We start from the raw sequence: 15,560 nt of genomic DNA, 5'->3' as shown, positions 1-15,560 counted from the left end.
ACTGTATACACGTATGTATATCCAGGCAATGAGATAATGATGTGCTGGAAGACATTTTCAGTTCTTTTTGTCATTCTCATTTGTTTATAGAAAAGCTCTTAAATGCAGTAAGAGAAACACTGTTTGTATCATTTGTGTTTTGCTTTTTAAGTGTTCATGGGGCCATGTTATGGCATCTGATTTATTTTGAGAGAAAATACTTAATAGAATATAAAAGACAAGCTGTAATGCCTTGCCTGTTCTTTTGATGTCTCCTGCTTTTTTCTTTCTTAATGGCAATGGAACAGAGCCAAACAACATCCCCTTTGTGTAGTTTATTAGGTTATCTACCTACCACATACAACAAAAGCAAAAAGGATAGTTTTGGTAATCTTGTCAGTTATGTTTCTGTTAGCAGACTTCCAAGGTTCCCCTCATTGGCTACTTATCAAACAACTGTTCATCGTTACTAGCTCTTAGTTCTGCCTTTGAGTCAAAATCCCAAACAACTTCCTTTCAGGGGCTTGAAGTGCCCCATTCATGCAGGTTCTGATCTGTACATTGCGTCGTTCCTACAGCCAACCAGGCTGGGGGTTGCGCGTGTTCTGTTTGTGAGCTCCAGTGCTTTTTAGAAATAGAACACACTGTCCTTCCCCTTAAAACGAGAAGTGTTCTTCTGTTTCAATGTTACCTTACTTAAGCAGGGCAAAACCAAAACACTATCCTATTTTCTTTTTATGTTGCAGCCAGAATGGATTTTGGTATAGCATCTGAGTAACTTTTCATACAGTCATAGAAATGTTTTGTTTTTTTTTTTAAATTGGTGGTTGATTAAGGCAGAAGGTGAAAGAAGGAAAGAAAAGAACCTGAGCGAGTGGGGCATTTTAAGGCAGAGCAATCTCTTACGGAAGAGAAAGGGCACAGTGTTTGGTGTACTAAAATAGGACTTTGGTAACCCAGTTTCATTTCTGTGCTTCCTGTGTAGGACCTTGAACAGAGTCCCTCTGGGATGCATGTTGTGTGTTTCAGTGGAAGTCAAGGTCTGAACTACTTCCAAGGATCTGGCTAACTCCCATCGTAATCACTGTACTTAGTGTTTCTTGCTAGCTAGCGCTAAGCCTTCAAAGTCACTCAGCAGACAGAGAACACTTAAAAGAGTACCTACATGAATTTTTTCATCTCTCTGCCTTATTATTCCTATGCTGCAAATGGGAGATAAGCATTGTCTTACCTCACTGAGGTAAGACAAGGATCAATAAGATGGTGATGCAGTTGAATGATACACATGTGAGTCCACAAAAGATTCAAAGGCAAGATATTTGGGAGAAATCTCATTAACAGAAATGGCTAAGCAGGTGTTCACTATTTCTGTCATATGATCGACTCCGTAGTGTCTGTCTATGCACACACTATGAAAGGGTATGTTTGAACACTCACACACAGTTATATACACTTGTGTATATAGATATTCATGTTTCTGTTATGCTTTCCAAATCAACTATTGTATAGCCTGTTCCGTGGGCACAAATCTGGAAGCTCTTACGCAGTCGGGAAAGTCATAACAGCCTTGCAGAATAGAATTCTCCATATTTTCCTCATGTGATAACCACTCTGTAAGATTTCTTAATTAATAACAAGCAAGGAGTAACCATCAGCCAAAATCAGACTAACCCTAAATGTGAATTATCAACAACAACAACTTGCAAGATGAAGTTTCTTCTTAATGCATGTTTGTTCATTTCAAATAAAGTACTTAGAGTGCTGCTATTTTGTTTTCTTTTAACCAGGTGAATGGAGTGAAGCTCTTTATCCCTTGCTGACAACACTCACAGACTGTGTAGCCATGATGAGTGACAAGGCAAAGAAAGCCATGGTCTTTTTATTAATGCAGGACAGTGCTCCGACAATAGGGCTCTGCCTGAGCCTTCAGTATCGCAGGGATGTTGTCTTCTGCCAAACCGTAAGCAAATACGGATGATTTGATTGTACTTTGACATGTGGTGGGGTTTATATCAAATCAAAAAGATTACTGTTACAAGAATTTTTCGTATCTGTTCTACTCTCAGGTTTAACACTGTAATCTCCTCTCACAGAATATTCTGTCTTTACTGGTCATTTACATGCATTTGACAATATATAACTTAAGTGTCCCCTTGGATATACATTCACTATTTTAAACAAGAATTATTCCAGAACTAGTGAAAATATACTGCTTTCTACAGAAACAACCTTTGCCTTCCAGTGCCACCAAACTAAAACCAGATGCGATGGGGTGGGGGGAAAAGCCCATGAGAAGAAAGTATACTCCCTCAGTTACCTTTTGTTGTTTCCTGCATTGAGAAAACCCACAGGACCTGCAGTAGCTAAGGAGAGCTACATGGAGAGAAATGAGTGCTGGGGTTTTTTTCCCAGAAGTTCTGTTTCTGGGCCTGCTGGGCTTGCTTTCACTGATTAGCAGGTGTCTGCACTAAAAACCTTCCACATTTCCTCTGCCCACTACACTTCTGTAGTGTGTCTACTTCCCTGTGAAAGCAGTATTTCATTCATTTATTTCAAACAGCTTGTCTCTTGGACATTGTTTGGTAGGGCTGTTTTCTGTGCAAAACCCACTTCATATTGCAGATAATTTTAAAACTCAGTGCTTTGAATATGTTTACCCATTATAAACAGAACTTTACTCCCTTCTATTTAATTCTGTGACAGTCATACACCTGTCTACATAGTATATGGCAATCACCTGGGAAATTCCTCTGTTGACAGTGGCTTAAGACTAGTACTAATCTTAGAACTTAGTACTGATCTTGCAGTATACTAGGTCTTCAGCATGTTGTCCTGAATATGTTGGAACACCAGAGTTGGAATCTTTGCATAATGCAGATACTGCATTTTAAAGCTTTCTTAAGATGACATTAAAAAAAAAATAAAAAAATCATTTATTCAATTTATTCATACTATCAAAATTCAAGGCCTGGAACTAGCCCGTGTTGCTTTCCATCTGTAACTAAAACAATTCTCCAAGGAGACTTCTTTGTAATTCGTAAGTTGTAGAGCCTAGTACAAGTGATTGTATCCAGAAAACAAAATAGACACAAGATCAACAGCAGTCCCATTTTGGCAGAGCTTGCAAGATGAAGGCAGTGTGCTCTAAATCTGATTTTATGAATGTTTTGGGCTTTTGTTGGTCAGTTGTCTCTCTTCAGCTTTAAGGAAGAGTGATATTTAAGGGAAAAGAGCATAAGTCGGGCATATTTTATGGCACTTTTTATATGTGATATTGTTTCTTTTTGGGGCTGAAGAGCCTTTTTCATCTTGAATAATTTCACTTTTGTCTGTTTTCTCTCCTACAGCTGACTGCTCTCATCTGTGGTTTCATTATCAAGCTGAGGAACTGCCTGCATGATGATGGATTTCTAAGACAACTCTACACCATTGGCTTGCTGGCGCAGTTTGAGAGCCTGCTGAGTACTTATGGTAAAGGCACAGGGCAAGTGGGTGGTATTAGCTGTTGAGCTAGCAAATTCTGCATTAAATTGGCTACAGCAGAATACAAGTGTTTGGGACAATCTGCAGCTCAGCTACAAAATTATTTTGAAAACTGAAATTCAAAACCAGATTATATCTAGAGCACTTAATTAGCTAACAACTCTGAAGTGCTTTGCATTTCATTGGATTACTTCTGACAGAGAAATTGTACTTGCATTATAATATAATGTCAAAGGTTTTAAAAAGAAAAACGTATCCTAGTGATTATTCTTTTTTTTTTTTTCAGAAAAGAAATGGATTAAAGTTTTGGTAAACTGGGAGAAACTGTGCCCAAAATACACTTTTTGAATTTTCTTGGCCTTCTGTAATCTTACAGCACAAAGTAAGATTGAAGAGAGAATACAAAAAGGGAAAGTACTTAGTTCAAAATGTTTCACTCCTGTGTCTGAACGGCCATCTGGATGTCAGTTAGGGAATGCTTTGCTGAACAAATCCAGAATATTTTGTAACTTTTCCAACACATTTTTACAACACAGAGGTTATCCTGTCTGTGACAATGCAGAGAAGTACTTACTAGCATCATCTAAATTGGAAAATCAACATATATAATCTACTTGAACAACAGTAGTCTGGACTGTGCTAGATAATTGGTGTTTCCTAAACTCATAAAGTCAATCATGACACTGTATGCAGTCTGTAGGTCAAGGTGAAGGCCTGGGCTCCGGAGCCTCTTTGTCCATAGACCTTCTTTAAGACAGTGATCACCTACAGTCATCATCATATTGATAAAGGGAAGTTGTATGTAATGAGTAATGATTACAATTCACTTTTCTTCCATGATTTAGGTGAGGAGCTGGCAATGCTGGAGGACATGAGTCTGGGAATCATGGACTTGAGGAATGTAACCTTTAAAGTAACTCAGGCCACATCAAATACATCTACTGACATGCTGCCAGTCATCACTGGAAATCGGTAAACAAAGCAAAACAAATACACCTTTTAGGAGACGGGGACATGACAAAATTTGGCTTTTTCTACCCAAGTTGTAGAAGAGCTGCAGTATTAATGAGTAGTGTGAAATCAGCTTTGTTCAGGAAACTGGAAATCTGATTGGAATGCCCATGAGAATGTAAAATCAACACTACAGGTTGTGCAGGCTTGCTTTTGAGCTGGAATAACTTTTCTGATTGGGAACAAGCTATGGCAGTTCCTTAAAGTCCTCAGTTTTGACTGAAATTTTTTTTTTAATAATTGTATTATGTTCTAGATGTTATCCCTCTTTCCATAAATAATACACTCTTGGAATGTAGCTTTTTGATCTTTATGTCTAATGGCCGTTTATTTATTTGCAGTGATGGATTTAATGTGAGGATCCCCTTGCCAAGCGCCTTGTTTGATTTGTTGCCGCGAGAGATTCAAAGTGGCATGTTACTGAGGGTTCAGCCTGTTCTTTTCAACGTGGGAATCAATGAGCAGCAAACCCTAGCAGAGAAGTATGTGTTCAGTCATGCAAGCTCAACCTTAATGGCAGCTCTACAATCTCCTGTTCTGATGGAAGAATGTCTCTATGGAATCACAGTGTTGCATTACTACCAGTGATTCAGTTTCTCCCATACACAAACAAGGGAATACTGAATGAAGCTGTCAAATGCAAAACAAACAAAAGGAGGTCCTTCTTTATATGGCATGTAGCTGTGGAGCATCTTGCCTCATCGGTTTGAGTCTAGTGCAGGTTTATGTGGTTCAGAAGTGAATTTACAGATGAGGAAATGTATCATGAGCTGCTTGTGACTTGAGACCTCTGTGACAGATCACTAAAGGCTGAGAAATCATTCTGAGTATTGCTGTGTATTTGCCCTCTTGGTCTTGCACCCTCTTCTGGCCACTGTCAAAAAACTGGATAATGGGCTAGGTGGTCCTTTGTTTTTAACATCTCCTTGCAGTACTTAAGTAGTGCAACACTGGTCTCGTAAAGCTGAAATATATAATTATATAATTATACTTGCTAGGGGAGGAGCCACCAGAGCTTCCCTCTGCTATGTAAAGAATACATTGACAGAGAAGTGCTCTAATGGAGAACTCCAGTGAGGTCAGGCACATGCATATTGTGACAGCAGCCTTGGTACCAGGATGGAGTGTATAGTGGGGGATAACTACCAGTTATCCAGCAGTTACAGTTGTCCTCTGTTGCCTATAAAGGTGACTAACAGATGTCACCTTTATACACACAGATGTCACTACTCTGTGTGTGTATCTATGTATGTAGCTATAATTAGCTGAGATGGCACTGTTGACTATCTTTATTACATTCATGGTTTATTACTCCTAGATCCATATTTCTTATTTATATTTCTGAGGTCAAAGTTCTCAATCCTATCTGTTAATATTATAGTTGCTATTAGCTTATGAACTAAACCAGTAAATCCATTATTAAAAGTTTGAAGTTAGGTGAAATGATTTACCAGAGAGGTATTTAATATTGAAAGACATACATAAAAGCCGAAGAATTTTAAGTACTATTTTCTACAAGATTTTGCTTTCTCCTTCCTTCCCACTTTTCACCTCACACTTAAGTATTTTCTTTTTCTGTAATGAATCACTACAACACTTTTCTGTTACACTTTACTTGGCATTTGGATGGTTAGGAATTTCATGGGATGAATCTTTAAACCGTTTTCTGGTAGTCATATTGCCAAATGCCAGTGTTTCAAAGAAGAGGAGGAACCTTTTACTTGGGCTTAACTGTTCCCTTCTTCATCTTTTAAAGGTTTGGAGACACCTCACTGCAAGAAATAATTAACATGGAAAGCTTAGTGCGGTTGAATTCATATTTTGAGCAGTTCAAGGAAGTTTTGCCTGATGATTGTAAGTATTTGGTAATTAATGGCAAATCTGGTTGAACAGCACAATTCAGGCTTTTTTTTGCTTCATGGTAGTTGTTAAATGTTGATGATATGCTAGCATTAGTTACTTAGAAATCTCTTAATACTTTAGTATTAAGTAGAATAGATCCAAGAGGTTTAAAGGTCACTCGAATTAACTTTCGTTTGTCAGTTTACTTTTACTTTATATCTCTTTCTAAGTGGCATTATGTACTGTATAAACATATAGTTAGGCAGTTTATCATGAGGGGAAGGCATGAAAGTGACAGGTTATAGCAGCAGCACTTCTATGTGCAGATTTTGGTCACGTTCTCTGCATTTATGATAACTTACACAGAGAGTAACAGCCAGTTTTTAGGAACTTAATCACTTTCCCTCTGCTTATCCTTTGGCACTTTCCTATAATTGTTGCATCTGCAGCCAGCAACAGAGAAGTCTAGCACCTGGAAAAGAGATAATAGCTACAAGCTTGAATTTTACTGATTACATAGGAAAATTTCTTGCTTGTTCCTGTTTTTTTGGGAGGCAGTGGCATAAACGTTATTTATGTGTGACCACAAAAATGGAGAAAATTCATTGATTCGTTGTTATTAGTATCAAACCTCTTGTAAACTAATTTCATGGGCCCCACAATTGCATTTTTATTACAGAAATACAAATGCGGCAACATGCAACAGGATAGTAAGAATTCTGTCTGTGAAGTATGTTATTGTACTTCCAGTTACGCCTGGATTATTTTTGGATGCAGCTGAGAGCAGAAGCTGTTTCCCTCCTTCCAGGCATTCATAATCCTGCATAATTAATTCTCTGAAATTTTAGCTATGAAAATTTAACTTTTTATTACACAGTAGTCTAGTATTAGACTTTCTTGTAAAGTTCAAAAGTTAATCAATTTAAAGTGATTTTTGTTCTATTTTTCTCTCCATTATAAATTTCTCTTTCTAATCTTCCTTAATATCAGTTCCCATTCAGCTCCTTCCTCTCCTCTTTGATTTTGCTTGCCTTTTTTTTTTTTTTACTTCAGCCTCTTCCCTTGACCCCAAACCTCTGGTGTGGATCAAATAATCTTTAAGCTTTTGCCTGTTTTTCTTGAAACTTTGTTTAACCCTGCAGTCTGTTCTGTGTCCTGTCATTTGTCCCTTCCCTTTTCATGTCTTTAAAACTGTTTTAATTTTGTGCTTATTTTCCTCTATTTTTAAAGAGCACTGGTGCCGTTTGCAAGTAACACGCCTTATACTAGAGGTTTTTCTTCAAGTAACTGGAAGTTGTGAATAAGGCTGGTGTGCGGTGTTGGACAGGTGGCATTAACATGCTTCTTAACAGTGAAAGAAAACAAAATAGCCTTGTGTCCATATGCCTGTTCTCTCTTACTCTGATTACTTGTCATTACATTGATCCCTGCAACGTGAAATGAGTACCACAAAGAGGGAAAACCCACCGTCTGCCAAAACTTCCTTCTGCTTCACTGTTTGTCCTGGATAAACGTAGACATATTGTACCTGGTTTTGCAATCCAGCTTGGACAAATGGTTTGTGGTTATAAAAATTTAGCAGGAATTTTGACTGAAGTGTAGTAAAAACTATAACGGTGTCCCCACCAGTAGGTGTGCTAGAGATGCTTTGTGAACAACTGAGACTATACAAACCAACCTGAGACTCTGCTTGTTGTAAGGAAGGTTTGAAGGTGTTTTGTACCTCCTCTGGGGCAATATTTATGACATACAAAGTGAAACATACTTTTCCATAAACTCTTGTCGAGAGAATAACATTTTACATTTAACTGTAAAACAGGTGATAATTATGACCTGGCAGTGATGTAGTCTGTAGTAAGTAGAGGCAAAAGAAAAAACAAATGGATTATTCTTGGGGACAAGAGGCCTAGTGCAGTGTCTGCTGGCAGCTTGTAGGTAATATTCCCTTCAGGAACAATACACAAGGGAAGTTGATTCCCCATCCACCGTCCTCTGTGCTCTTAATTCTGAGCACTGCAGAATTTCTGAAGTGAATTACTGTCTTAGCTTCATTAGCTCCTTGTCTTTAGAAACACCTGGGGAGATGGTCTGTGTTGTGGTTTTGTTTACAGGTGTTACTTTCTTTCTAGGTGTAGAGGTGAAGCAGAGCAGACCAGTACAGGCACAATATTGCTAATCGTAGAACAGAATCATTTAGGCTGAAAAAGACCTTTAAGATCAAGTCCAACCGTTAACACTGCCAAGTCCACCAATAAACCATGTCCCTAAGTGCTACATCTATACATCTTTTAAGTACCCCCGGGACACGTCTTTTACATACCTCCAGATATGGGGACTCCACCACTTCCCCGGACAGCCTGTTCCAATGCTTGATAATCCTTGCAGTGAATAAATTTTTCCCAGTATCCAGTCTAAACCTCTCCTAGTGCAGCTTGAAGCTGTTACCTCTTGTCCTACCACTTGTTACCTGGGAGACCGACCCCAAACTCACTACAACCTGCTTTCAGGTAGTTGTAGAGAGCAATAAGGTCCCTCCTGAGCCTTCTCTTCTCCAGACTAAACAACCCCAGTTCCCTCAGCTGCTCCTAAGACTTGTGCCCTAGACCCTTCCACCAGTCTTACTCCCTTTGTTCACTCTGTTATTATATTGCTATCAGATTCTGAGCCCCTGAAATTTTAAATGAATATGTATTTCCACTTGATTTTAATTAAAATTGAATCTGTTTTGTTGGTGGTACTAAGTAATTAAGAATTGAATGACAAACCTTACAAGTTTTGACTCAGGAAGAAAGGATTGTGTTTGCAACAGGCACGTAGGAACGCTTTCCACGTAACTTACCTTGTAAAAGTGTTGAATACAGACAAGTAATTGGAGTTGGCTTTGTTTGTTTTACAGGTCTACCTCGATCTCGTAGTCAGACGTGCCTGCCTGAACTTTTAAGATTTCTGGGACAAAATGTACATGCAAGGAAAAATAAGAATGTTGATATCCTTTGGCAAGCTGCTGAGGTATTTATTAATCTAAGCATCTCTGCATAGTTCATCTGATTTTCTGTATACATACGTATTTTCACCTCTTTATTACTGATATGTTCCGATTTTTTCATTTGCTTGCACGTAGCTTGGAAATGCTGACAGGTTAAACCTCCTGTAGAATGAGATATGGGGAGATAAAACGTATTTTCCATTCCCTACAACTCATGCAACAAAGTTCTGCTTTCTCAAAGATGACACCTTTTGACATCAAAGTCTTTACAACATTTATGTCTTTCTAAGGAGAAGTACAGGTGTGTTCTCCGACAGAAGGTTATGCATGAGGAAGGAATGATGAATTGTATATCCATTTCTAGATATGCCGCAGACTAAATGGTGTTCGGTTTACAAGCTGTAAAAGTGCCAAGGATAGGACTGCCATGTCGGTCACCCTAGAGCAGTGTTTGATCCTACAGCATGAACATGGAATGGCTCCACAGGTCTTCACCCAGGCTCTGGAGTGTATGAGGAGGTAAGAGTTTGACTTGCGTCACTTATTCCTAAATGAAGAACCATGCAAACTGCAGAGGAGCAAAGGTCTCTGTTTCTGTCAAAAGGAAAAAAAAGTGAAGTCAGAAAGCTGCAAAACTGACTGCTAGAATTCATCCCTCCCTTGCATGTATTAGTGAGCTGCATATGCTAAAGCTGGTTGTTACCAGATTTGCATCAGATGGGCTTTAGTTTCAGCAGTGAATTGGGAGTTTTCAGAGAAGCATGTAAGAATGTATTTTCAGTTAATGCTGAGCTTACAGAACAGGAAACTGGTGCTTCTTTGAATGTTGTTTAATGATGGGGTTACCTGAACTGCCATAGCACTGGGTTTCTTAGTTCTAGATCAGGCAGATTTCTCAGGGATGATCTTTTGTTCTTGGAAACACAGACACCCGCAGTTTGCACTGGTTTGCCACGTGTATTCTTTAGCAGTGAAACACTCTTCACTGGGTGAAATGTCAATATGGGTGTTTCACGATACAGCAACCAAATTTCATCACAACGTGTCAGTGTGCTGTTGTCATATCAATATAACGATGTTCTGTATTCTGAAGCAGCAGAGATGTTTGCAGAGTTAAATACTGTACTAAAAAAAAAGAAGGAAAATCTGTTTACTGTTGTTCAATGCCTTGTTTCAAGCACTGCTGGAAAACTCCGTAACTCACATACCAAAAGAAAGGATAAGAAATCTAGCTTTAGTCTTTATCAATGTAGTTCAACAATGCTGTTCAGTCCTGTTTTTCAACATTCACTCTTACTGAATGTACTGTACTGTGTGTCTTCTCACCAAATTCTCTAGAGTGTTCAATTCTCTTATCCTTTCTGTATGTTTTTGCTGTTTGACCCTTTCTTACTCTTTAGTTACCTGGAAGGAAAATATCTCATATAATAACACTTGCAGCCTCTTACACTAATAATTTGGGGTTTATATCTACATCTAATTGGATGTCAGTGGACTTTTTTTATTTTCACTTTTTTCTGCATTGTTACAGCTTGAGTACAGTACATGCAAACTGCAGTCAGAGACTAATTAAGCCTTGATATTAGAAACAAAATGGAACAGCTTTGTGAGGGAGAAGTTATTAACTTAAAATGGAGTTAAGTGGCTCTCAAATATCTTTATTTAAATTACGCAACTTGTCAACTTCGACATCTGAAAGAAAAGAAGCTTTGTTTCACAGTTGTTTAGTTAGAGTATAAAGGCATAAAAGTATATTAGAATAAAAAATAACCAAGTATATATTAAGAGTTTTATTTCTTTAAATTTGTTACTGAGTTAATGTTGGTTTTTTAATGCAGCTGTGGACACAGTAGAGGCAGAGACTAATAACAACATTGTTTTGGACTATCAATTTAATATAACACAGGATCAGAGACTAATAACAACATTGTTTTGGACTATCAATTTAATATAACACAGGATCAGATAAAATATTGACCCAAGAAATGTATTGCTTTATGTTGACCTACACAGGGATATTGAAAGAGGGCCAATTTAATCAAAACCTTGGGCTCATGTGTTCTAGCAATATCAGAGACTTGCTCTGATAGGTGAAAGACTTGACTTTCTTGTCTTCTGTTAAATATTTGACTGAGAGAGATTGTGCAGAACAAATACTGACTAGTCCTGAAGGAATACTAAGATTAGACAATTTTTCGAGCCCATTGCTCTTTCTTCCTCACATCTCATTGCTCTTTCGGGTAGGTGGTTGTGATTTTAAAATTATTTGCCAGTTCTGCTCAGAACAATGGCAAATTAGAAGTAACGAAGCTTAACAAGAGAGTGAGCACTACGGAACAACTGTGTAGGAGTCTGACTCCACCCAAATCCATTTCAGCCTGGACAGGATGATCTGAGCTAGATGACAGACCTAGGAAGTGAAAAGGTGGCAAATTACTTCCAGGCAGTCAGAAAACTTTCTTTTAACTTGGATCTTTTTATTGTGCAACTGCTGGAAAATGAAGGCTTGGTTCAGTGTTGAAGACTTCTGAAGTTTCTGGGGCAGTTGGAAGGACAGGAAAAGTACTTAAAGAAAGTGGGACTCAATGGAAGTATTTCACCTCTTCTCTATTGGTAATTTTCTGGACAAGAAAGCATCCTTGCTTACGCTCTTCTTGAAAAATCAAGCAAGCACCCTCTTCTTTATGTGATGTTGGTCTTCAGAGGTGTTAGTTCCCACTTACTTTTCTCAGGGACTTCCTTTCCTTCCCAGTCTTGTGATAATTATGTTTAGTGAGAAGGACAGCAGGGAGAGAACATTGAGTGCTCATTGCAGATTCTTGCAGAAATTCACAGATATAAGTTTGTGGTTTTCATCTTAGAAACTAATATCCTATTAAAATAAACTCACTTTTCTTTAAATAAGTTGCAGCTTTTTCAGCCCCAAATCAAATATATGGTAATTCACAGCCTACAAATCATGATGATATGTCTGGAAGACCAAGCTACAGAGGAAATGGCTACCTGGCCAGTAAGGCAGATCAAAGGCAAAATCCAACTGACTCTTACAGCCTTTTCCATCAACAGCAGTGCCAACACTCCACACTAGACCTGTGATTCCCTGACCTCCCTTCTTCTAACTCCTTTGTGATTACTGGCCTGTCAGATATGCCAGTGGAGCTGTTTGTGGGAATATGTTCCAATCCAGTTTCATTCAGAATCAGCCTGGGTAGCAAAATCCTTTAGACATTTAAGGTAGCCCAGCTCATTTTCATTAAACCAATTAGGAAGTTCAGCCAACAAAGAAAAGCTGTCTCTGATAGGGGCTCTTGAAAAGCAGTTGGAAATGGGGTGAGGGAAATAATCTCTTGTGGCTACCATGGTGCTGACTAAAAAGACGACATAATGAAGCCTTGACAGCCATGTTTGCATATGACCACTCACTGCAATAAAACAGCCATGACAAACAGCTTGGTTGGATTTCTTCACTGGTTGACCTGTTTTAAGAATACAGCTGTGGTGAGTTGACCTTGGCCACCTGCCAGACTCCCACCCAGCTGCTCTCTCACTCTCCCTCTTCACCTGGACAGGAGGAGAAAATATGATGGAAAAGCTTGTGGGTTTAGATAAAGACAGGGAGATCCCCTGCCAGTTACTGTTACGGGCGAAACAGATTTGACTTTTGCCAGTAGATTTGAGTGGTGAGAAACAAAGACAAAAATTACAACACCTTCCCTCCACAGCCCCTTTTGTCCCAGGCCCAAGTACTTCACTGCTTCATTCCCAACTCTTCTACCTCGTCCCCACATTGAGCAGGGCAAAGGAGGTGATCCTGCCCCTCTACTCTGCTCTCCTGAGACCTCACTTGGAGTATTGTGTACAGTTCTGGTGTCCTCAGCATAAAAAGGACATGGAGCTGTTGGAGCAAGTCCAGAGGAGGCCACGAGGATGATCAGGGGGCTGGAGCACCTCCCGTATGAAGACAGGCTGAGAAAGTTGGGGCTGTTCAGCCTGGAGAAGAGAAGGCTGCGTGGAGACCTCATAGCAGCCTTCCAGTATCTGAAGGGGGCCTACAGGGATGCTGGGGAGGGACTCTTCATTAGGGACTGTAGTGGTAGGACAAGGGGGAATGGGGTTAAACTTAAACAGGGGAAGTTCAGGTTAGATATAAGGAAGAAGTTCTTTACAGTGAGGGTGGTGAGGCACTGGAATGGGTTGCCCAAGGAAGTGGTAAATGCTCCATCCTTGTCAGTGTTCAAGGCCAGGTTGGACAGAGTCTTGGACAACATGGTCTATTGTGAGGTATCCCTGCCCATGGCAGGGGGGTTGGAGCTAGATGATCTTAAGGTCCTTTCCAACCCAAACTATTCTATGATTCTATAGGGAGTGGGGGTTTGCAATTGGTCTGTAACAGCTCCTTTCTGCTGCTTTTTCCTCTTTCACTCTTCCCCCACTCCAGTGTGGGTCCTTCCCATGGGCTGCAGTCCTTCAGAAGAAACTTGCTTCTGCATAGACTCTCTACAGGCCCCAGTTTCCTTCAGGAAATATTCACCTTCTCTACCATGGGGCCCTCCATGGGGTGCAGTGTGGATATCTGCTCCACTGTAGTCATCTCCATGGCTGCAGGGGAATCGCTGCTCCAGCACCTGGGGCACCTCCTCCCCTCCTTCCCTGACTTTGGTGCTAATAGAGCTGCTTCTCATATCTTTTCCTGGCACTCCTCACTGCCGTGCAGTGTTTTGCCTTTTCTTAAACACACTTTGCCCAAGGCACCACTATCTTGGCTGAGGGGCTTGGTTGTGCCTGTGTTGGGTCCATTTGAGCTGGCTGGGGCCAGATGTGTTCGATGCAAGGTAGACCCAGCCTTTCCTCATGTAGAGGATTCCCATACACATGCTTGATTAGCAGGGAATTTGCTTTGTGTCTTTACCCTGGTCCTCTCCTAGAGGTAGTCTGCTGATGAATGTTTTGATTTCAGACACTGTACAATTTGGTTTATTTGGTATTTCCAAAAGGTGACTTTTCACCCCTTAGGTGGACGCATTTACATGGGCCAACAGTGACAAGGGACACGCTTTCCAGCTCTTGCCTCCAGTTGCACTGTATGTCTGTGCATATGTCTTGTGTAAAATTGAGTAGCTTGGTAGCTTTAATGGTACGGATGTGGCATGTGATGTGCATAACATCATCTTGTCATTTTAAGCCTTTCTTCCTTCTTGCCCTCTCCCATTGTTTTACTTCCTTTTCTATATCTTAAAACGCTTTCCCTCCTCCAGGCTATTCTGTTGAGCCTTTATCCACAACTTTCCAGTCAGCATTAGCTTTCCACTTACTGGTTCTCCTGGGCACTTACACACACACTAGTGTCCACATAACTGCAAAGATAATTGGGATTTGTAGGCATTACACATTTGGTCTGCCCTTATCCAGTGTAGGCACCAGGAGGAGAAAACTTATTTTGATCACCAATTTTGATGTGTTAATCCAGATCAGAAATACAATCATCGGTTTAGTTCCCTGCCCACTTAATTCCATTTGACTTGAAATGTCACCAGCCTCTGAAGGCTTTTTTTCCCCTTCCACCACATCTCGGGTATCTCTGATGTCTTCCAAGACATTGTCTGTTGGTTACCTAACCTTGCTACATAACCTGCAAGGTTATGTACCACCTTTTATGGATGGAGTGAGTTGCATTTAGTTCTTGCTCTGTAAACTAAAGATAAGAGTTGAACTGGACATAAGAGGTAAGGGTATAAGACTTATAACTGGACATAAGGGTGTAAGAGAAATCCAAAATGAAAAACCACACTACAAAGCCTCAGGTTACCTGAAGTGGTGTTCTCTGCTGTCGGCCTTTGGTGCTCAAGGCAATGTAGGAAGCAGGGGCATAACGGGATGGGCTGTGCCACGTGTCTTGCCTTTACATGCATATATTGAGGCACTTCAGAAACATGCATTTTAGAAAGCATATTGATACACACTTGAATTCATGTTGAAGCAGAAAACTAAGTGGGTGGTCTGGGGTTTTTTTGTTTACATATTGAGGAGGTAGTTAAGAGGTTAAATTATATCACTGCAGCCTATGTGGAAAGACGTTTGAAAGGGTCAAATACTATAATGGTTATTCATGTTCAGCTTGCTTTTCAGAGCTCCACTTCTTTGCAGCATGCAAAGGCATGGCAGAGCAGCATGGGATATTATTGCTTGGCAATCTGAAACAGTGAACATGGAAAACCATTTATGTTCAACCTACATGTGTTTATTTTTAGTAGACTACAGT

The 15,560-nt window shown here is 39.8% G+C and overlaps 1 protein-coding gene across 1 annotated transcript in view; it reads left to right on the top strand.

Moving 5' to 3' along the window:
* Nucleotides 1–15,560, top strand: part of INPP4A (inositol polyphosphate-4-phosphatase, type I, 107kDa) — a 47,781-nt gene that overhangs the window by 27,375 nt on the left and 4,846 nt on the right. The window contains exons 18-24 of the mRNA XM_010012075.1: nucleotides 1,767–1,939; nucleotides 3,327–3,450; nucleotides 4,308–4,434; nucleotides 4,815–4,955; nucleotides 6,230–6,327; nucleotides 9,212–9,324; nucleotides 9,666–9,820. Coding sequence (XP_010010377.1) covers nucleotides 1,767–1,939; nucleotides 3,327–3,450; nucleotides 4,308–4,434; nucleotides 4,815–4,955; nucleotides 6,230–6,327; nucleotides 9,212–9,324; nucleotides 9,666–9,820 — 931 coding nt within the window. The remainder of the gene's footprint in view (nucleotides 1–1,766; nucleotides 1,940–3,326; nucleotides 3,451–4,307; nucleotides 4,435–4,814; nucleotides 4,956–6,229; nucleotides 6,328–9,211; nucleotides 9,325–9,665; nucleotides 9,821–15,560) is intronic.

The sequence above is a fragment of the Nestor notabilis genome, unplaced genomic scaffold (assembly GCF_000696875.1).
Source record: "Nestor notabilis isolate BGI_N333 unplaced genomic scaffold, ASM69687v1 scaffold11033, whole genome shotgun sequence".
NCBI lineage: Eukaryota > Metazoa > Chordata > Aves > Psittaciformes > Psittacidae > Nestor > Nestor notabilis.
This window is presented reverse-complemented; position numbering and strand designations above follow the sequence as displayed.